The sequence below is a fragment of the Vombatus ursinus genome, unplaced genomic scaffold (assembly GCF_900497805.2).
Source record: "Vombatus ursinus unplaced genomic scaffold, bare-nosed wombat genome assembly UNPS02014812.1, whole genome shotgun sequence".
Lineage (NCBI taxonomy): Eukaryota > Metazoa > Chordata > Mammalia > Diprotodontia > Vombatidae > Vombatus > Vombatus ursinus.
Genome location: NW_020954590.1, coordinates 62,042,809 through 62,066,917, shown reverse-complemented (window position 1 = coordinate 62,066,917; position 24,109 = coordinate 62,042,809). Strand labels below are relative to the sequence as shown.

Below are 24,109 nucleotides of genomic sequence, written 5' to 3'. Positions count from 1 at the left end.
CTAAGCCTTTGTTCTTGTTCAATTATTCATTTGTAACCCCTTGGACTTGCCCATGGGGTTTCTTAGCAGAGATACTCCATTTCCTTCTCCAGTGTGTCCCCAATTTTACAGATGAGGAACTGAGACAAATAGGGGTCAAGTGACTTGTCCAGGGTCATGCAGATAGTAAGTGTCTGAGACTGGATTTGAACTTAGATCTTCCTGACTCCAGGCCCAGTGCTCTATCCACTGCACTCCCTAGCAGTGACTAAACTTTTTTTTTATACTTGTTGAAAGAAAATAATATCATTTCCTATGTATTATTAAGCTGTAAGATGTGATAGTATATTAGGTTTTATGAATACATATTTCCATGCACTGCATTTGTGAAAGATCGTAAAACACACTCCCTTCCAATTTTGCCTCAGAATCTTTCCCTTCTTTCGGGATGCAGCTCGAACACCACCTTCTAAATGAAGCCTGTTCTTATTCCCCAACTATTAGTGCCCCAACCTACTGAACTGTCTGATATTTCACTACTTTGTATTAATTTTGCATATATTATGTATATGTATATTTATATGTATGCACATACATAAACTACCTTGTATTGATTTTGTATTTATTCTGTATATGTGTATGTGTGTGTGTGTGTGTGTATATATATATACGTATATATGCACTAACACACGTCTGTCTCAGTGGAATATAATCTCTTTGAGAATAAGAATTGTTTCCCTTTTTGTATTAGCATACTGCCTGGCACATAGTAGGTATAGTAATGTTAATTAAAAATTTAATCAATATTGTTGATTAATTGAAAAAAATCTCCCTTTATGGTCTATTTTGTAATAAACAAAGGGAGAACATATTGCTCAAAGCAATAAATCCTGTACCAGAAAGAAGTAAAATTTATGTTAATATCTTTAGATATCTGTATTGTAAACAATTAAAGGGTTTTTCTAGGTGGTTGAGAGGAGGCCTAATATTAGATAATTGTCAGGAAGGGGTAGAGATGTGGGTTGAATATTTAGTTCATTGTAGAGGATGAATCCAGAGTTTATTTGATTCATAAGGGGGATCATAAGGAATACCTATTCTATCTCTCTATCTACTCCTCTCTTTATTAATGTTACCATCAGCTTACATAGTGCTGATTTATTTAATTATTTACTTTCACAGAGAGTCAGAGATTTAGAGCTGGAAGGGACCTTACAGGTCATTTTAGTTTATTCCTCCAACTGGAGTTAAATGAGATTCAGAGATAAGTGGCTTGCTCAATGTCTTGCCAAAGGTCACAGAGGTTGTAAGTGGCTGATCTGGGACTGATATGAGGGAAGGAAACAACTATGTTACAGACTCTGTGCTAAGTGCTTTACAAATGTCATCTCATTTGATCCTCACAACAACCCTGGAAGGTAGATGCTAGTATTATCCCCATTTTATAGTTAAGGAAACTGAGGCAGACAGAAGTTAAGTGGCTTGCTCAGGGTCACATAGCTAGTAAGTGTCTGAGAATGAATTTTAACTCTGGTTTTCCTGACTCTAGACTTCCTTGCTCTATCATCCAGATACCTAGGTTGAAGCCAGACTCTCTGACCCTAAATTCAGTGAGCTTTTCATTGTATCACATTGCTTTCAGTGTAGCAACCTTGAGAGATAAGCCAAATAAATATCTTTTATCTGCCCTAAACATAAAAATGCTGAGGTTCAAATAACTAAATAACTCGCCTCAGTCATACTACTAGTAAGTGTCAAAGCTAAGGAACTTGAGCTTAGGTCTTCTGATTCTAAGTTCAGAGGGCTTTAAAATTTTAATTCATGCTATACAACACCATTTCCATCATGACACAAACTCAACAAGGTAGAGTGATTCCCAGTAACCTTCATAGTAAAACCTAATAACTTCTCCTGACTCTCAATGTTCATTACTTACTATCCCTCTTTCCCCCTTTTTTTTCTGCTTCCTAATCCCAGAGGAATATCTGTCTAGACACTACTCCAGAAGAACTAATCTAGTCTGTTCCCTATATGACTTGCTTTCACTTTATCTCATATGCCCTTTCCTGATCTGGGAATGTCTTCTCCACTCCTTTCACCAATCTGTATCTCCCCATCAAAACCTTGAGTAAAGCTCATCTCTTCCAGAAAGCTTCCCTTGATTAATCCTTCTCCACTCTGGTCATTCCATATTCCTTAAGAACTCAGTCAATGACTTTTTTTTTTGGTTTGATAAAGTTTATAGAAAACATTGTTAATTGTTAAAATGGTACAAACATTTTAAAAGTGTATTTATTTAATTATTTTTGCATAAAATGTAGGTCTTGTTAATGTTTACTCATTCAAAAACTTAAAAGTGGATATGACTTCCTTATCTGTTGGCCCACACTACCTTCAAGGTCCTTTCAAGTTCTAGATCTGTGATGTTATGGTCTTATATGTCTTTTATGAAAGTTGTCTAATTACAAATATTCAATTTAGAATTTGTAGCTCATTTAAAAATTTTAAATGTATGTTTTGGATATGAATTAAATTTGTATTGAAAAAAGTTATTCATTAAGACTGAACTATTTAAATGTGTTTTCCAAGTTGCCAATGATTATTTAAAATTTTTTTTCATTTGTCAGCATTAAAAAAAAAATCACAGTTGAACCTCTACTACTTAGAATTTTTATCCAATAAGATAATTGGGTAAATGCTATGCTATGTTTTTATTTATTATATCTCTTATTTTATGAAATACTTTAAAACTATAGGGAAATAAGAACTTCAGACAACTTTTATACTTGTTGAAATAAAAGAACATCATTTCCTACTTATTATTAAGCTGTAAGATGGGAGAGTATGCTGGGTTTTATGAATACATATTTCCATGCCCCACATTTGTGAAAGATCTTAAATGCAAAATAGATTATTTTTAAAATCTTGGCCTGTGTTCATCTGAGATATTGCATGAAACTGAAATAGTTTAAAGGAATAACAAACATTAACGTGAAAGTTAGTCTTACCTGACAAATGATGCAGGTTTGCCAGTATCTTCATCAATGGCTGCGTATACTCCAAGAGCATAATTGATTAATTTTTTGTAACTTATGCCTTTCTGTACTGTAAAAGTCTTTGAAGTAGGATGGAATGCAATCCCTTCTTTTACATTTATAACCTCAACTGTGACGGGAATCGACTGAGTTTTATACTGAGAGATAACTGAGTGGTGAAATGGAGCTTTGTTTTTAACAGTTATAACAAGTTTCATGGTTTGAAATTGTTCATAGTCCAGAGCCTGAAATGTTTAAAAAAAGAGAAGTGTTAATGATATCTAATCCTTTAAGATAGACAACTTTAAATTTTTGTTTATTTTTATTCTTATCTTTCAGATGCAGGAACTCAGAGATATGAAAAAAAATAGGCCTGTGGTCACACACTAAGGGTTAGGAGGCATGTCTTGAAACCAAGTCTTGGGATTCCATGTCCTGTGCTATTTCCTCTTGGCAATACAGCCATAGAAAGGGAATCAGAATACTCTGTAGTCAATGCTATGGATCCATGTCCTTTGCATATTAACCCAAATGAAGAGACCATTTCACAGTTCAGAGAGAGGCATTTATTGGTTCCTAAATTCCTCAAACCCAAGTCTAATATATGATACTTAGAGAATAGGTATCTACTTAGGCTATCCAAGTATCCTTCCAGTATTCACAGATATATATGCAATATATATATGCAATTCCTCTCTCTCTCTCTCTCTCTCTCTCTCTCTCTCTATATATATATATATATATATATGCAATTCCTCTGTCTTGACTTTCAGAATTTCTTAGATTTGATGAGCATGAGATGATCTTATAGGACAAGTGGGCATTTATTTGATAGCCTAAGGAAAGACCATTTACCATTCTGGAAAACACTATCAGGTAACCTAGCAATATAGGAATTTGTCTGATTGACTTTGGAGAAGCTGTGCAGCCTGATTAGCCTGAAAATTCTCATCGTACCTTCTTATTTTTGCTCAGGTTTATGTACAAATGCAAAAAAAGTAAGGATAATAATTCATCTTTACATAGCACCATCAGGTTAACAAAGTGCCTTCCCCAAAGAAAACTAAACTTGAAGGGAGAAAACCTGGATTGACATCTACTTTTGTGACTTCCTAGTTAGGCAATCTTGGTCAAGTCAGCCCTTCTCTCACCTACAAAATGCTGTGTCTAGGCTAGATTATCTCTCTTAGGTCCCTTCTAGCTCTAATGTTCTATGGTTTTGTGAATACTGCGAATCTGACAATGCAAGTTTTTTTATCTCCATTTTATAGATGAGGAAACTGAAGCTGATAGAAATGAAGTGATTTATCCCTAGTCACAGAGCTGGTAAGTGGTTGGAGATGACCTATGATTATATTACCAAAATGGAAAGTGATACCATAATCAAAAGGGAAATATTGGATAAAAGTGGGGCAAACTAGAATTGATATGCCAAGAAGATCTTATGAATTAGTGGGTGGGTGAGTTAAACTGAATGTCTGGTAACCATCTTGAACCCAACATGTACAAAACAGAGTTTATTATCTTTCCTCCCAAACCTTCTCCTCTGCTGAGCTTCCTTATCTGTTGAGGGTACCACCTTTCTTGCCAATTCTTCATACACACTTACCCCATTAATATAATCAGTTGTCAAATCTTGTCACTACCGTCTCCCTTTCCTCTTTACTCACAAAAGCACTACAGTAGTGTTCAACTGAACATCTCTTGCTTGAACTAGTACAGTAGACTTTGAATTGTTCTCCTTGCCTTAAGTTTGCCCTCTCTCTAATCCATCCTCTACACAGCTGCGAAAGTAATTTTCCTAAAGTACAGGTTTGATCATGTCACCACACTGCTGTCCAAACTTCAAAAGCTCCCTATTGCTTCTAGAATAGTTAAAAACTCCTATTTAGCATTTAAACTTTGCACAACCTGGCTCTTGCTTACCTTTCCAGTCTTCTTACACATTACTCCCTTCCACCACTCTAACATCTGTCCATACCAACTTATTTGTTGATCCTTAGAGTATTTGATATTCTACCTCCTGTCTTTGTACCTTTCCACTGGTAGTCCCCTCTCTCTATTTTCCCCCCAGGAGATTTAGTTAAGACATTTCCACTTTCCAAGGATAGTCTTTATTTTTGTGCTTTTAGCTCTAGCTATTTCATATAGCTAGAACCCATTTAGAGGGACATTTAAGGAAGAACTGCCTCATTATCCCATCCCATAATTAAAAATTTAACCCATATTTCCCTAGTGTTGGACTTGAATACAATTACAGTGGGTGACATTAATATATTTATTTTATTTTAAATTCTTGTGATAATGCACATGTATTCAGATAAATATAGTATACAAATAACTGAACAAGTATATTCACTTGAATTTGTTGGGTAAATGTAGTAGTTTCCATTAAGAATATAATTTTAATACTAGTTGTGAAGGTCATAGCGCTTATGATTGGTAAGAATCTAATTTTAGTATTTTTTTCATAAAATGGAAGGTGGCTAACAAATAATGGCTGTGTGACCCTGGACAAATCATTTAACTTCTCAGTGTCCTCACAATTCTCTTAAGTATAAACTGCAGTTGTTCTATATTGGAATTTCCCTCACTGGGAACCCCCTACACCAGTCAAATCAGAGGTCATCCCAAACCATCCCCCCAAGCAACATACCTTAACCACTTTCAGGATTCCTTCATTGGTTTTTGCATCTGTTTCTATTACAAACCAATTTCCTTCATTTCCAGAGGTAAAGGAATAGTCTGCAAACCAATTATCTGTGAACTCTTCATCAAGATCTGTTACGTGAAACCGAGAGACTTCAGAACTAAGAATATTTTCTTCAATCTTTACTGAATACTGAAAAGAGAGTTGCAGAACTTATTAAGGCTAAATTATTAATCTTTTTCTAAAAGGAATTTACACTATTTTCTCTTCTTTGAAGTGGAGATGTTCTACTTACGAGGGGGACTTTGTGCTGCCCACCATGAGAAAAGTATAAGGATCAATGGGAATACTCTCTTAGAGTATGTTGGCATTCCCAGCCCACTCAATGCATACCTATGATCACAATGGTGTCAATTAATTAATTTCAATAAAAATATGCATTGAACATAAAATGCTATGTTATTTTTGTGGTTTGTTCTTTTCAGTCATGTCAGATTCTTTGTGACCGCATTTGGGTTTTTTTGGGCAAAGATACTGGAATGGTTTGCCATTTTCTTCTTCAGCTCATTTTACAGATGAGGAAACTGAAGCAAACAGGGTAAAGTGACTTACCCAGGGTCACATAGCTAGTAAGTATTTTAGACCAGATTTGAACTCAGGAAGATGAATCTTCCTGACTTTAAGCTTGGCACTGCAATGCACAGTGCCAGTGAGCTGCAAAATGGTCTTAGGCACTATTGAAAACAGGACGTTCCAGGCAAGGTTAGCAATCTAAATGTGCAGAGAGGAATACAAAGCTATCTATCTATCTATCTACTTATCTATCTATCTATCTATCTATCTATCTATCTATCTATCTATCTATCTATCTATCTATCTACCTAGGTTTGTCAAAAAGTAAAAACATACCTGTGATTCTGTAAAAATTGGGAAATTATCATTGACATCTTTAATTGTAATTTGACACCCACATTCAGTTGCCTGTCCAGCTCCATCAAGATCTGCACCACTTACACGCAGGCTATACTTGCTGTATTTCTAAGTTTAATAAAAGAAAAAAGAAAGAAAATAATTTATTCGAACTTTTAAAATATTTTATTTTGAACACCCCGAATAAGAATATTTTTGTATAAATCAATAACTCTTTGAAAGGGAAGAATTGTACTGTCAAACACTGAAAAATACCACTGATAAGAGGGTGCACTAGGGATTTATATGAACCACATTTGGGGCAAAATGTGTGGATTGTATTCACACTGAAGTGCTTTGGAAAAGCAATGGTAGGTAGTAGATGGCAAGCTGACCCTGGAGTCTGGAAGAACTATGTTCAAGATCAGCTTCTGATACATATTGTCTGTAAAACCATGAACAAATGACTTAACCTCTCAGGGTCCCCGACAAATCTCTGAGACTATAAATTGCAGAGAGAGCACCAACCTAGACTCTTAGAGGGAAGCTCTCAGTGGGAGTTTATATCAGTGAAATCACATGTCCAGTAACAATGTTACAAAATTACTTTATGTTTCTTACTGACTAAGAGGTTTCAATATTCAGCTCCAGAAAGAAATTAGTATTAGGCTATAGCTAGTAGTTGGACTATGGAAATTGTCAGTCAGCCATCATAAAAAACACAGCAGAAGTTGCTTTCACTACATATCTTTGGCAGGTAACTTTCTAATTGCTGCTTCTTGTGGCCTGGGGCATGACGGTTATGAATTTATGGGATGCCCCATTGAAAGACTCTAGGCGGCTTTGTTATCCTGTGGGCTTTGTAGACCACAGTGTGACAGGCAGTCCATGACAAGTTGATGTTCTTTGAGTAGAAATGGGCAGAAGGTAATGGGGGCTGCACCCCTGAGAAGGAAGGGAAGAAATTGATTTTCTACTTCACGTATAACGATTCCCTGTTTTTCTCCATTTCCAGAACCCAATGCAGAGAAAAGAACTAGGGAATTCAAGAGGGAAAAGGAGAGTGATAAAGAAGGTTCATTATTGTAGAAAAGAGGCAGGAGAGAAGTTGAAAGAAGTTAGGCAAAGAAAAAGAAAGTAGTGGTGAACAGCTTATGGGGAAGACTGGAGGATTGCAGTTTGAAATTCCAGGGAAGGTTTGAAATGAATTCCAAGAAAATCTTTCCTTTTTGTTTAAAGATCTCTGCTCTCCTCTGGTAACCTGAGGATTTGTTCTCAGTCCAATACTTCCTCTCAGGCTCATATTTTGCTCTGTCTCCACTCAGATATTTAAATTTACACAGCATGTAGGTGACTTGTGTCTCTTTCCTTATGAGAGTTGTATTTTGTGCAACAAAATCACACCCAAGCTAACTAATTCGGGGCTTGTTCTAACTTCTTTCTTTCTCTTTTTTGTCTTTTGGTGAAATGTAAGCCTGGGGAATTCCCTGTTCTGCCTTTATTCAAGTGAAATCTTTTCAAGGAAGTCTCCAAAAATGCTTTTACTTTACCTCTCTATCAAGAGTACTGGTCATAGAACGCACTTCTCCATTGTGTCTATTTAGGAGGAACATGGGTTGCCCTGCAGGCTCTTGAGAGACTATTTTGAAGGCAATTTTAGAATTTAGATGATTCGGTTCATCAGCATCTGTCGCATTTAACACCATCACCAGTGTATCTAGGGAAGAATAAAAATGAATAAAATGAATACTTACAGAGCTATGTTATGTTCACACAAAAGAATCAACAAAACTTCATTCTGTTCCTAATTTACTATTTAAAATACTTATTTTTTATGTTTTGCGGATATAGCAATATATTCAGGAGTCAACTGAGTCAGATTTTAAAAGCTATTAAAGGCATGGGATCTGGATAGCTGAAAAAGCAACATGTAGAAGATTTAGAAATCTTCAAGCAAAGACTAGATGAGCTCTTGTTGAGAATGGCATAAGGGAGATCCTTGTTCAGGGATGGTTTCTGAGGTCCCTTCCAGCTCTGAGATTCTGAGAGTCAGATGAGTTGACTTGTATGAACATTTATAAATAAGGATGTCCATAACAATGATGTAGTGATAGGATATTGATCTGGAAGTCAGACCTGAATGTGAGTCCTGCCTCTGATACATACCTGATGGATGACCCTGGGCAAGTCATTTAACCTCTCATTAAGATAACACCCGCCATGTTCACTTGCTAGTCTCCAGGGCTGACTTTTGCACACTAGCAAAAATACTGAGGACTATTTTGTTTTGTTAGAAGCACAATTTTATGTCCAATATATCTTAATTCTATTGTGACTTTGAATATACAAGGTTTTGTCTATACAAGTTGAAGTATTATTTGGATAATGAAAGCAAGATTTTCTAGTTAATAGTAAAAATAATTTTAAAAAAGAAAAATGAGAAGGAGAATTGAGGAATTTCTTGGATGATTCAAGCAATAGTTGCTGTCCTTCATTCTCAGAGAGGACCAGAATGACATCATTATGTTGGAGTCAAGTTACAGTGTGTCCGACTGTGCCTGATCAGACCAATAAGAGCTCAGAAGGTTCTACCACACGTCAGGTAGAAATAGTACATGTGAACATTTGGGGTGGAAATGTTTCTAAATTTGAGATTCAAGCAATAAAAATAACTTTAAAGAAGGACAAAGAAGAATTTCATTAGGCCTACTGTCAGGCAGACTTAATTGAAATAACTCATGAGAAAGACTTGATTTAATCTTTTTTTCCTATAAAAAGCAAAATTTTGTAATTTCATATCAACACATTCTACCTACAAAGATATAGGAATTGGGCGTGTTATTTCATTGTTATGGGGAGCTCCCATGTGATGAAACTTCCTTTACCAATGTACATTGGTACCTTCTCTGTGTAAGAGCAGGGGCTGATTGAATCAATCTGTAACTTCCCATCTCACTTAAAGTAACTAACAAGATTCTGATACCTTTATAAGGTGACAACATCTTTCAAATCAAATTGAAGGCATTAAACTTGGCAGAAAATTACATAAATTAATTTGGAAGGAATGAAAAAATCATTGGAAGAAATGAAATGACATTTCAAAGAACAAATTTTTCCTGTGAAGTTTGGATTCAGTCAAAGGGCTGCACATGAGGAGAGGGCCACATGTGGCCTCTGTTCTTTTCTAGACAGATTTCTAAAACTCTCAATGTATTGAAAAAATTCCACCCTCTAATTCTGATCCTCCAGTAGGCTCCTTTCTTCTGGAATTAGGAAGAAATACAACTTTCAGGGTCTTTCGTGATTTCACCAGAAGGATTGTTACATTGCCAGAATGATTATTACACCTTGCTACTTGTAGTCTCAGAGAGTTGCCCACTCTATTTGGAACTTGAATTCAGGTCTAATTAACTCCAAGGGCAGCTCTACTTCATGCTGCTCCCTTTTTTAAAAATTTTTGCTTCATATGCCTTTCTTCCTTCCATGAAGCCTTTGATTTCACCAGTGAACAATGACCTTTCCCTTTCATACTTCATATAGCACATTGTGCTTCATTGCTGCATGTATCTTTCATTATACAATAATGAAAAGTGAAGCTGTCAAGTGAACCTGTCCTAATCTTTTGTCAAATTTCTACTTCAGGGGATACGAATGTCTTGATTTCACTTTTATTGGACTTAAGAATTGGAGCAATTTTAGTCCAGATTCATATTATATTCCATATCCAATGAATTCAATTTGATGCTATAACTGTATTTTTTTTTTTTTTGGCAGGGGGAGGACAATATTTGCTGTGCTAGGTGGATAACAGGAATATAGTGGAGGTGGCAGATACAAAAGAAATATACCTTCTTGCCCTGCAGGAACTTAAAGCCTGGGGGGTGGAAAGCAGGAAGACATTCAACATCAAGATTAAAATAGCACTATATGACAGCTTGTGACTTAGCGTCCAATGAGTGGCAGGTGTAAGAAGTGCTGTAGGAGCTCAAAGAAAGGGGAGAAGGCTGTGGGTTTGAATAGTAGGGCTGGTGCTTGGAATAGTCAAGCAATTCTCTTTTCTTTTGTCCAGGCATCCTCTCTGCTTTCCAGTTGTCTCCACACATGCCTTCAGCCCCATGGTCATTATCCTCATCTCCCACCGGAACCTTGGATACCACCCTTTGCCTCCTCCCTGCTCACTTCTTCCACTACCCCCAAGCCTTGAAAGGTAAGGTTTTGTCTTATTTTGCCAGGGTCCAGACCTCTACCTCCTTGTCACTTCCCAACCATCTCCACACCATCCTTTTGTATGCACCCCTGCCTCACAGCTAACTCTTATATGTTATTTTCCTCCATTAGAATGTAAGCTCCCTGATGTCAGGGGTTATCTTGTTTTCTTCTATCTGTATGTCTTCTTAGCATAATGCCTAACACATAGGTCTAAGTGTTGAATAAATACTCTTGTCTGTCTGTCTATTTATCTTTTGATCTAATTCATTCAACAAGCAGCCTAGCCTATCTAGAGGGAGATACGCAGCTGTCAGGGGTAACTTAGTGTTTATTTGTCTAATACCCATGTTTTTCATTTGCAACTTCTTCAAATAGATATTAACACCAAATTGAATTAGAAAAAATGGGATTTCTAGGTGATGTCTTTGCTTCCTAGAGGGAGTGTGTTTTACTCTTCCTTATCCTATAATGTACTCCATTTTTATTTACTACCATTATTTCTTGTTCTCTTCATACAACACAAGCCAAGCTAATAATCATCTTCAAATTCTTCTGCGATTATAGTTTTTCATTCCATGTGACACAACCTTTAAATTGTCTTGAATTTAGCTGTAGGCTTTGTTAAAAGCAAAAGCCTTTAATTACTCCATTTAACCAACAGCCTTGACTCTCTTTCTTGCCTTGGAAAACATGTATCCCAGATATGTAAATCTTGCTACTACACTCATGCCAATTAGGTCTTGCACAATTTAGTAAAGAGGAAGATTATGCTTTTAAATTCTGCCTGGAAACTTCAGTATGCATAGGCCAAAGGGGATTATTGTCAGATATGTTCTCTGCTTTCCTACTCTCATTCTTTAGATTAATGTGCAACCTTCTGCCTTACTTGGACATAACCAAGCAGAACTAGCTATTACTAAAATTAGCATTTATTATTTTAATAATGATAACTATTAACATCCTCAATAACAAATTATCCAAACCAGTTACTACCTGTGTGACCTTGGGCATGTCATTTATCCTTGGCAGGCCTCAGTTTCCTCTTCTGCAAAATGAGGGGGTTGGACTACATAATTGCTAAAATATCATCTAGCTTTAAATATATATAACTTTCCTTGTTACCTCTTTGGACAAATGACCTCTATTTATGGCTGTCATTGACTCTGTTGCATTTTCATTAGGTTTAGAGTTTCTGGGGAAGCCAATTTTAGTATTATCCTGAGAAGTGGATGATTATCATCTGTCTGCTGTCAGGTTACAGATCGCTGAATCTCTAGGTCATCTACAAGTCATCTAATCCAATACTTACTTGTCTGAGACTCTACTTGATTTATTATCTTTTGATAACTGAGCCTTCCCTAAACTCTACACCCAAAGGTGTGATAGTAAATGTTTGACAACCAGCTCTCTTAAAAAAGTATGCATGACACACTTTAAAGTTTAATTTATATCATTAAATTTTTCTCTATCACTTTCTTTAGTCTAGACAATCAATAAAAGAATAAATCAAGCCATGACTTATAGCATTTTCTGATTTCCAAGGTATAAATGGTCATGCTGAAGATTTAATAATTGGCTCTCCAGAGCTGTGTCAAGTTCTGCAGCACTCCTTATTGAACAGCAAGTATATCTGCAGTACTCCCTTATCAAAAATATTTGCATGTGTGCCACTATGAGCATTCCTGCCATTAAAATATGTGCTTTTATTTTATTTTATAAAGTCCTCTCAAAAAGAGAATCTCTCATTGTATCCATCAGCCTTCTATGTTATGCCCTTGGGATCTAATTATCTTAACTCCCCTTAAACAGAGCACTCAGGCAAGTACCACAAATCATACTGTGGGCAAGGTTTGAAGTGTACTCCCAAATGAGTCAAAACCACCATCTGAAATTTCTGACTTTAATTACTCTTAATAAGTAGGTGCTAATGTGTTGTTTCTATGCTCTTGAATACTACAAGAGCTGTCACCACCCTGTTTTGATACCCCTGTGGCAAAGCCCTTTTCACCCTGCCTTGGTTAGTGTCAGTCTGTCAACTAAGATTTATTAAGGACCTATTATGTACCAGGCACTGTGCATTATTGTGTATTATGCCCCATGTGCATTAATATGTGCATTATTATGTCCCAGTCCCATTTTCTGTCAGGTAGTAGCCCCTGATTCTCTTTATTGGTGGGTTAACTGTAAAATAGTCAGGTTTTATTTTCTTCCTTCTCTGTTTTTCAGTAGAGACCAGACACCAAAATTTAGGTTATACTTTCAGCAGGCTGCCAGCATATTTCAGGTCACCAGAGTTGCCTGGTTAATTAGGTTTTTCTCAAGGATTCTGGCATGTCCTCTTCAGGCAAACCACTTTGACTAATCAAACATTTAATATAGTTCCCTGATAGACTAGCTTGTTTACTTTCTTTGGCAGTACTACCAAGTAGCCTGATTCACTATCACTTCTGATCTTGTATCAGGGCAGAATTTTTGGCTCCTGGCCATCAAATTCTTTTTTCCTTATGACTTTTAAAAACATACCCATCTCAGGGGATATGCCCTGCTAGACACTGTACTAATTTTATCACTTATTAAGGCAATACAGTAGCTTATCATTACCTTCATAGATCAGAATTAATTCAAAGCAAATTACAAAGACCACCTAGACTTCCTTATTTCCTTTTTTCTCCCTACTCTCCTTGGTCTGAATTTCATCTGCCAAGATCAAATATAAAAGCCTCTGTTTGGCTTTTAAATCCCTTCATAATCTTTCTACTTAACTCCTTCCATGTACAGTCCAGTAATTCTGGCCTCCTTGTCCAAGATACTCCACCTCTTCACTCTGTGTGTTTTCACTGGTTGTCTTCCATGCCTAGAATTCTCTCCTTCCTTATTTCTGCCTGCTGGCTTCCTTCAAATCCCAGATAAAAATCTGCCTTCTTCAAGAAGCCTTTCTCAGTCCTTTGATAACACTAATGTCTTCCTTCAGGGATTATTTCTACTTTATCTTTATATATTTTGTTTCTATATAATGTTTGAATGTTGTTTGCCCCCATCCTATTAGATGATGAGCTTCTTGAGGGCAGGGACTATTGCCTTGCTACATATGAGTAACTTAATAAATGCTTGTTGATTTGACTTGATTCAATAGGTACGCAGATAAATAAATATAAGATCATTTGAGGAAGGAGAGAGCTCCAAAAATTAGAGGGATCAGGACAGAAATCTTTAGTATAAGGAACTCTTGATGTAGAAATTGCCTTCAGTAGTGCAGACTGACAATTTCTCTGCAACTTAGAATATTAGAGAGCTGCCTAGGACACTGAGAGGTTCATGGTCCCATAGCTATTGTGTGTTAGAAACAATACTTGAACCTGGATCTTCTGGGTTCCAAGCCAGGTCCTTTAGCTACTACATTACATTGTCTCTTCGTGTCTAGAAATACAAATATCTATTTCAAAGGGCATAGATTTTAGATGAGCAGGACTTGAAGAGAAGGCCTTCTACCTCTCAGACAGATATATATATATGGTATTTATGTGTCTGACTCTGTGTGTGTGTGTGTGTGTGTGTGTGTATTCAATTGTTACAGTCAGGTCTACCTGACTACAGGCCCAGTGCTCTATCCACTGCTCTACCTAGCTGCCTATGTATATATGTATATGTGTATATAACATATATGTATATATACGTGCATTTATAATATATTATATCACACATATACAACACATCACATATGCATATACACAGTATATATAGATATAATATATCACACGTATATACACACATGTACACACAGATATGATATTGTGTGTACATGTGCACACAAACATATACATATGGGCAACTAGGTGGTACAGTGGATAGAGCACTGGCCCTGAAGTCAGGAAGACTTAAGTTTAAATATATTAACTATATATTATATGTATGTACATACATATAATATAGTATATATACATATAGGTATCACAAGTATATATTGTGTGTGCATATACACACGTGCACACACATACACATACATATGGGCAGCTAGGTGACACAGTGGATAGCGCACTGGCCCTGAAGTCAGGAAGACCTGAGTTCAAATATATTAACTATATTATATATGTAAATATGTAAGATGTTATATGTGCATATACATACATGTATAATATATGTTATCTATAATGTGCATATATAACATATATATGCATGGTATACATGGGCAGCTAGGTGGTACAATAGATAGAGCACTGGGACTATATACACATGTATACATACACATACATATATACACACACATACATATATATGTGTATATATATATCCTGCTGATGATATGCAATGATGTTATTAATACAGTTCAAAGAGAATGTTACTCATACATCAGAGGTATAACTTTGAAATTCAGGAATGGTAAGCTCTTACCCCAGTTCACCTGCCACTTTGCTACGTGATCCTGGATAAATTACACTTCATCCGAACCTCCTTCTTTGTAAAATTAGAAAAATGCTTCCTTACTACTTTCACTGGGTTATTCTGAGAAATATGATTTGCGGTTTATTGTATCCATCTAGCTCACCACAGTGTTGCCTAGTTGGGGAAAGAAATCTAGAATGGTGGGTCCTGTGGAAGACTTACTTGCAGCGCTGTTTTCTTCAATTTCACCATAGAATACACTTTGTGAGAACACTGGAGCGTTGTCATTGATATCTAAAATTTTAACTGTAAGCACAAGAGGTGTCTCTACATTCCTTCCCATTTCATCCAGAGCCTGGCAGTTGATCTAGAAGAAAAATGAAAATGGCATTCAAATCAGAGGAAATGTCCATGACTCTAAATTGGCAAGTTTATAGATTAGTTGACTAATTGTACATTATAATGCAAGCACCAGTATCTTTTTCTAAATCGTTAAAAGAAGAGTGGCATCATCAATCATAGCACAGAAGGGGAAATTCAGAACTGTATTAGGGCATTACTTACATGGAACATTGGGGTTTCCTCACGATCAACGATTGATGTTATATTAATTTCTCCAGTTCTGGGGTTAACAACGAAGATACCGTAAGGGGGCTGATCAATTCCCACTCCAGAGATATGATAGGTAATTCTCTGGGTTTTTTGAAAATCTGAACTAATCTGCATCAAAATATATGGAAAAATTATGGGGATCACATTTAAAAACAATTTACAAATCTCTTCTCCTCTCCTCTCCCCCACTCCAAACACCTCTCATTGTGGACCCTGATTTCTCATTTCCTTCTCCATTTGGGGACAGTGTCTCTGCCCTTGCTTATTATCTCCACCTACTTCCTATCTCATCTGTAAAATGCTGAAGAACTTTAGGAACTTCACATGTAAACTGCCAGTGATGATAAGAAGGGATCATTTGTTCTTCATACATAATACCTTGGCTTTCTAAGGAGGCCTTTGTGTATTGGAGCTAGAGTTATAGTGAGGGGTCTGGGTACTATGCTTTTGTCCACAAGTTAAAGACAGGGCAGGGAGATTTTAAAACATGTGCAAAGATGAATCTAGATCTTTCAGTTATTTAAAAGCATTTTATAATGCCTCTGGTTGTATGTCCAAGGGATTAGGTGTGAAGAAGGGACAGGAAGCCATACAAAGAGTATTGATTTTAGAATCAGAAGACCTGGGTTCAGATCCTGCCTCTGATGCTTACTCTTTGTGGTACTCTTTGGACCTCCTCAATTTCTTCATTTGTGAAATGGAGGGATTTTATTAAATGGCCTCTGAGGTCAAATACAGTCCAGTTAAATATAGTAATGTAGTCCTACCAAAAACTTATTAATTCCTAAGTGATAATAGCCAAGTAGAAGAAAGTGATGGTAGGATTAGGCCAGACTATAAAACTCCTCTTATTCTGGCATTTGATACCCTCTATAGTCTAGGTCTGTCCCTGGGCTTACCCTACTTGCCCAACTCTCTCTTTTACTACTTCCCAACACAAACCTTCTATTTTAACCAGACCAGTCCCCTTCCTATCTCCCTCATGTGCCACGCTAATTTTCAACTCCAACTAATCTTTGCTCATGTGACTCCCTTAGAACTTTACCTCCACTTACCAAAATTCTACGTTCTTCAAGGTTCAGTTTAAGTACTCATCTCCCTAAACTTTTACTGACCATACCAGCTCATATTGATTCTTCCCTTCCCTGAAACTCCATAGCAATTATTATTCATACCGCTAATTTTGGCATTTAGCCATATCCAGCCTTGCAACCTTCCCTGGCAGTTTCATGAATATGTCTTCATTCCCCAACTGAGTTATGATGACAGAGATAAGAGGCCCTGTCTTCTTCTGTTGGGGTCCCCTCCTATACCAAGCCAGGACTGAACATTTAGGAGGTAATCAATAAACACAATTTTTTTGTTATTTTAAATGATCAATAAATGTACTATTTCCTGTTATTTCCCATTAAATCTAATCTTTTTGGTACTCATACTTCTATTTCATGTACAACTTACAGTAGCAATTGGATTCCTCTTTGAATTGTCTTCTCTTTCTCGACAAGGTCTTGCAAATTTGACCCATTCACGTTTATACCTTCTGAAGGGCTTCTGCAATATTGTGCCATTGTCTTCATTTTGTTCTTTTACCTTATTCAAAAAACCCAAAAGGAACTTAAAAAGGTTTCATGCTAACAGACACGTCCTTACACTAAGCTAGGGAAATCAGAAAATTCCTAGAGACCAAAGGCCAAATCTTTGTTTACCTTGTCAGCAAAAGAAGTACTTAAATATTTTTGACAAGGTTGTAAGGTCCTTGAGATTAGAGGCTCTCATATTTTTTTGTACACCTCAGAATATCTAAGAGTTCAGACTACACAGTTGTTTAATATATTTGTTTAGGAAGATAATAATGATCAAAAGGAAGAATACATTTGACGAATTACTATATGACGTGTAGAAATCTGGTTTGTAAATTTTTTTTTAGAAATTTAGCAGAAATCTTATAAAAACATTTACTTGCATAAACTTTTCAACTTTAATGTTACATGTTTTTTTCTGTATTTTTTGTCTTTCATTTGTTTTAATCTGTATTTCAGTCAAAATAATTTATTCATACATTACCTCTACCCATAATTCACTATTGACCTCCACCACCACCTGTAAGTATTAAGAGAAAGTTAGAACAAAGTTGGGTTCTTGGAATTAAGAAGAAAAATATAATCACTATTATGATTATATATGTTTTTATAACTATATATATGTTTTTATACCTATACCTTACACACACAGAGTTAAGGGGTGTTTTGGGTTTAGACCTCTGATTTCATCAATATAAGGGACTTCTGATGGGGAAATTCCTTCCACTATCACAGGTCAGCAACTTGTAACTTACAGATTTAGGGTAGTATCTAGGGGACATTGAGAGGTTAACTGACTTGTTCATGGCCACACATACAGTATGTGTCAATAGGTGGAACTTGAATCCAAGGTCATTATCCTTTGCACTATGATGCCTTTCCAGATCTAGAAGTACAGATGTCTATTTCACAGGGCATGGGTTTTGATGAGCAAGACTTGAAGAGAAGTCACTGCCAGGAAATGAGACATGTCCTCAGGAACAAGTTCTCCCTGTTCTTTAATCTGACAAGGATAATTTTACTAATAAAGAAATAACCCAATTGACTTTGCAAAAGCATGCCTAGCAGTCTGTTTCTGGAGCTTTCCAAATTTCTTATCTCCTTCTAAATAAAAATGGACACCTGAAGCTGTTGAAGCCAAAGGAGAGTGTGCTTATGATGAGTTTTGTTAAAGTAAATGCCAAAAGGAATTGTTAAAATTCGAAGCCCCCTTCACTTCATAGTAAAAGATTGGCTTGAAGATTATGTTGACCATTTCTCATTGAAAATTAATGGTATTCAGGGTGAAGAGATACATTTTACTGGAGATTAGTGGGTGAGGAGAATGTAGTTAGTTAAGTTCAGGGCAAGATAAAAGATGATTATATCCTTTCAAATTCACAAAATGTAGTTTTTCATGTATTTGCTAATCTGTTATCCATACTACCCATCCATACCATTTGAGCCAAAATATTATAACAAGTGGTTGATGAATGCCCCTTGCCTAGATTATGAAGCAAGTAGGCAGCTAAGTGGCCCAGTGGATAGAACACTAGACATGGAGTGAGGAAGACCTTAGACTGAATCCTGCCTCAAACACTGAGCTCTGTGACCCTGTGCAAGTCACAGCCTCCATTTGTCTCATTTTGTCTCAGTTTCCTCATCTGTAAAATGGGGATAATTATAGCACTTACCTCCCAGGGGTGTAAGGGTAAAATGAGATATTTGTAAAGTGCTTTGTAAACCTTAAAGTACAATATAACTGCTAGCTATGATTATTATGACATGCAGTTGGATGAGCAATTTACCGAATTAGTCTGCCTACACATGTACAAATCTTAGGTAGGCAAAAGTGGATAGTAAGCTGGACCAAGAATTGCGTTGGAGGAAGACAGTTAACTAGGTTGTACTTGGGAAAATGTGAAGTGCTTTCAGCCTTCCTTAACATAACTCACCCTTTAAAGATACTAATATGATAAGATGAGATAATATTTGGCACATAGTAGGTGTTATATAAATGCTTATCCCTTCCCCTTCCATAAACTTCTCCTGATGATACTGTATGGCTTTAAATAATGAAGCAACACAATATCTGAAGAAGAATAATTGTGGGTGACCCAAAAGCAATGGAGAGACACATGACAGGCATTAACAGGCTGCAACATATTACTGGAAATGACCTACTCAAGAAACAGAACAAAAGATAGGATTGCTTTAGAGCTGGAGGGGAGTTAGAAGATTATTCAGTCAAACCCTCTCATTTTTCTAATGGGGAAACTGAGGCCCAGAGAGACTAATTGACTTGCCCAAAGTCACGGAGGCAGGAAATAGCAGAAGCTGATTTAAATTCAGATCCTCTTTCTACTACACCACACTCATAACATCAAAGAAATGTTAGATTAAAAAAAGAAGATGGATTAGGTGTACATCAAGAGTGAGGGATGACTAGTAGATACCCCAATTGCTGCATTAAATATTAAAAAAAAAGACCCAGAAAAAGGCCTCCAGTGTGTTGAGTATATTTTCTCAGGGGATTTGTGGTAGGTGGGGCATGAACAAAACAAATTACTTGGGATTGGAACATTACCAGTGTAGCAAGGACCCACATCACAGAATCATAGATTTAAAGCTCAAAAGGACCCTAGAATTACCAAGTCACACCCTATCATTTTACAGATAAGGAAACCGAGGCGCAGAGAGGTTAAATGATGTGCTTAGGGTTATACCTGTAGTATAGATGGGGCCATGCCTACTCACAGTATACCATAAATAGTTTTTATTGAAATGAATAAGATGCATTTAAAAGACTTAAGAACCTGAAGTTTATAGCCTTTTTAAAAAAAAAAACCAAGAAAAAAAACCCTAGAGAATAATGAATCACAGAACTGCTGGTTCCTTTTCCCTTGAATGCACCTTTCTCATATCTCTCCCCATGTTGTCTTTCATCTCATTCCTCTCGCTTCTCTCTTCCTCCCATTGAAAGTCTACCCATACTTCAAGTGTCACCTCTTCCAGGAATCTTGGCTTGATATTATAGTCCTCACTGATCATTCCATTCACTGAACATTTCTAGTCTGCCCCATACCCTTTAACACTGACACAGATATTTTATATTGTTTGCCATTAATTCAGGTATGTGAATCTGGCCTCTGATCCTGATATCTTCAAGGCCAAGCACTAGGCCTTTTACTATTCCATACTCACTCCAGAACTTAGAAGGTTTCTAAGCATTTCAGTAGGTACTCAGTCAATACTCATTGGTTAAATGATCACCTGAGCTAAAGAGAAACTTTAAAATGTTGGGGAAAATTTATGCATAGAAATATGTAGCAACAGTGGGGAAAAGAAGGCCAAGATGAGAAAAATTTTACAGTTTTTAAATCTGGCTCAAAGTTTGGTTGCTCTGGAACAATATAGATTGATTGCTACACAATTAATTAACTCTTTTTTTTTAGGCAGTTGGGGTTAAGTGACTTGCCCAGGGTCACACAGCTAGTAAGTGTCAAGTGTTTAGTCTGAGGCCAGATTTGAACTCAGGTACTCCTGTCTTCAGGGCCGGTGCTTTATCCACTGTGCCACCTAGCTGCCCCCACAATTAATTAACTCTTAAAAGTTTGTTAGCCAGATATAGCCCAAGATAGAACCAAGAAACAAAGAACACCATTCCAAGGGATTCTAAGGTCCCTAGTCATGACAAAGACATTAAGCTGAAGCTCATATTTAAAGGACACTTGTTCAAGTCACTCTGAATAAAAACTAGAAAATGTGGTTATAACAGGTCTGGTCATGTCTATGTGTCACCTCTGTTCTCCTTTATTAAGCAACCACCTTGTAATCTCCTCCTATTAAGTCCTTGGGGAAAAAAGCCCAGGGTAGTACAGTTCTTTTTACTGGAAGAAGTGGAAGAGTCATGATTCACAAACCATGAGACATGCTTATACTAATGCCACACAGAGGATCAGATTTTTTCCAATAGATACACAAAATACAATTCCTATTGAAGCCTCTTCAAATCCTTTGTGGCAGTAGGTGGTCTATTAATTCTTAAAAAAAAATCATAAAAATTCCCTTACACCCAAATTCCTATTTGAAGTGTTCAAAGGAAAGACAAAACATGGAAAATAGAATAACAGTTTCACATAATGTGTCTGTAATGTTTGGGAGGCCTTGAAATCATGAGGAGGGGGGAGGGTTATTTGATTCACCTTCAACCCCCTTGATTTAATAAGCAAAGCCTCTTGGATCAGACTCCTGTATTTCCTCTCAACTTGAAGAAGGTAGGTCTGACTCTTAAGAGACTAATCAGCTAGCATGCCTCAGATCAGAATTAAGATTAAAAGAATAGCAGCTCCAGGATCCTAAGGACCTTACCCGTTACAAGGATATTAAATAGAAACTCACATTTAAAAGAAAGTTGTTCAAATCACCAAGAATGATAACAAATGTGATCATTCTAGTCTCAGTGTCTAGTAGCATCCCTAGTGAATTCTGAATGCTACTATGACTAGAAAGAAAGGACCAAGAGCTAAAATGATCATGGCAACACTCACACATAAAAGCATTTCACAGTCTGAAGGATAACAACATTGATGATAACCACCACTACCACCACCACCACCACCACCATAACCACAACTCCATTTCATGTATAGAGAGAACAATGATTTTGTTGCTGCCAGGAATATAAGACCTAAAGTCACTTGGTCCTTAGCTCCAACATCCCTGCCCTTCTAGCTCACTGAAGCTCTTGGAGGGGTGATGATTTGAAAGGACCGTTATTGGCATCATGGGAGTAGAAAGTAGTTGGAAGGATTTTGTTTTTCATTCTAATTCAGATAAAGCACTGATCTCACAGAGCATCACCTCTGAAGCAAAGGGTTTTTAAAATATGAATTTAACCTAAGTTTGAGTGCTTCTCCTTGGCTGTGGTTATGCTCTTTAAATTACAATATGGTAAGATGGTCCTGTCTATGTGCTAAAAAGAGCTGAAAGTCCTCTGATATGATTAGAAAAATCTATATAGCAACAACAGGTTAGCATCTATAGGAGGTGGCAGAAAAGGTGGGAGAAATAGGGACCTGCAGAGAGCTGCCTAGATGTGGAGGATGAGTGGATGGAAACTGAGATCCCCTTTCATAAGATCTTCCCTTTTAACAGCAAAAGGCTAAGCAAAACCATTTGACACTGTGAGCCTATATAACATTCCACATCTAAAGATTAGTACTTCTCCCTCCTACTTGGATAACTGGTAATTCTAGAGCTAATACATGTTGGGGGGAGCTAAGTGGCACAGTGGATAGAGTGCTGGCACTGGAGTCAAGAGGATCTGAGTTCAAATCCAACCTTAGACACTTACTAGCTGTGTGACCCTGGACAAATCCCTTAACCCTGTTTGTCCTAGTTTCCTCATCTGTAAAATGAGCTGGAGAAGGAAATGACAAACCACTCTAGTATCTCTGCCAAGAAAATCCCAAATGGAATCACAAAGAGTCAGACACAACTGAACAGCAACAAAGAAGAATGAAGAATATTCCGACATCCTACATTAGTTCTATCCTGATTCCTTCAGCCATCAATACCTCCACTTTCCAATACTGTTCATATTTACCTTGTATATATTCTGTGCAGCTAGGTGGTACAATGGAAAGAGTGCTGGGCCTGAAGTCAGGAAGACTCGTTTTTCTGAATTCAAATATGGCTTCACACACTTACTAGCTATGTGATCCTGGGCAAGTCACTTAACCCTGTATGTCTCAGTTCCTAATTTGTAAAATGAGCTGGAGAAGAAAATGGCAAACCAGTATCTTTGCCAAGAATATCCCAAATGAGGTTATGAGGAGTGTAACACAACTGAACAACAACAACAACAACAGTAATACTTTTCTGTTTGCTTCCGTTATTTTTTCCCAATAGAATATAAGTTCTTTGAGGGCAGGCATGTTTCCTTTTTGTCTTTGTATACACAGCATCTAGAACAGTGATTAACAGTAAACACTTGATGAATGAATGCATCATCTCCACATATGTCCCTTTATCATCTGTGTTCACTCTCTATCCGTGGTGTCAGTAAATATATATATATATATGTATATACATATATATATATATTCTTTCTCCTCTCATGATAGGATGATCTGTGGAAAAATGTATGCTATGTGTATATGTTTTCCTTCTCATTTATTTTGTCATGCTGTTTAAATGTCTTTTGCTTTGATATAATGTGTCCTTTAGGTGATCTGGTGAAAGGAACATTGATAAGGTCTGTGGTTTTGAGCAGATAGATGCTTACCTAAATCATGCCTGGAACCTGGGATAGGTATCATGGGCCCCATGATTAAGGAAGGCATCGTCTATCCATGTTCACATAAATGGAAACTATTAGAAGTAATGTAATCTTGCCTATACTTTGGCCTAAATCAGGAAGGATTGTGTGGAATCTCTGCATGGCTTTAGCGTTTTGTCGTTCTGCATAACTATAAAAAAAAATTTCCCTTAAATTCTCAGCAAGAAAAATAGAGCCCTCTCTCCCTTCTTACTTCCTTTTCTTTCTTCTTTCCTTCTTCTCTTCCTCTTTTGAAAAAATGGGCTCTGCCACTTACTATCTTTGTGACTAGCAAATTACTCAATATTTCTAGGCTTCAGTTTCCCCAGCTACAAAATTAAGAGATTGGACCATACATATTCTCTAAGTTCTCTTCTAGCTCTTAATCCTATAATTCTATAATTATAAACCTAGGACATTTGAAACCAAACCTGGGTTATAGTGTTAAATTTAA

At 36.7% G+C, this 24,109-nt stretch overlaps 1 protein-coding gene across 1 annotated transcript in view; it reads right to left on the bottom strand.

Moving 5' to 3' along the window:
- Positions 1-24,109, bottom strand: part of LOC114053887 (desmoglein-3-like) — a 50,661-nt gene that overhangs the window by 16,789 nt on the left and 9,763 nt on the right. Inside the window, exons 2-9 of the mRNA XM_027876995.1 lie at positions 17,839-17,874; positions 17,233-17,364; positions 15,727-15,882; positions 15,385-15,529; positions 8,124-8,290; positions 6,574-6,702; positions 5,671-5,856; positions 2,988-3,259 (exon numbers count right to left, since the gene is read on the bottom strand). Of these exons, the coding sequence (XP_027732796.1) occupies positions 2,988-3,259; positions 5,671-5,856; positions 6,574-6,702; positions 8,124-8,290; positions 15,385-15,529; positions 15,727-15,882; positions 17,233-17,364; positions 17,839-17,874 (1,223 nt within the window). The remainder of the gene's footprint in view (positions 1-2,987; positions 3,260-5,670; positions 5,857-6,573; positions 6,703-8,123; positions 8,291-15,384; positions 15,530-15,726; positions 15,883-17,232; positions 17,365-17,838; positions 17,875-24,109) is intronic.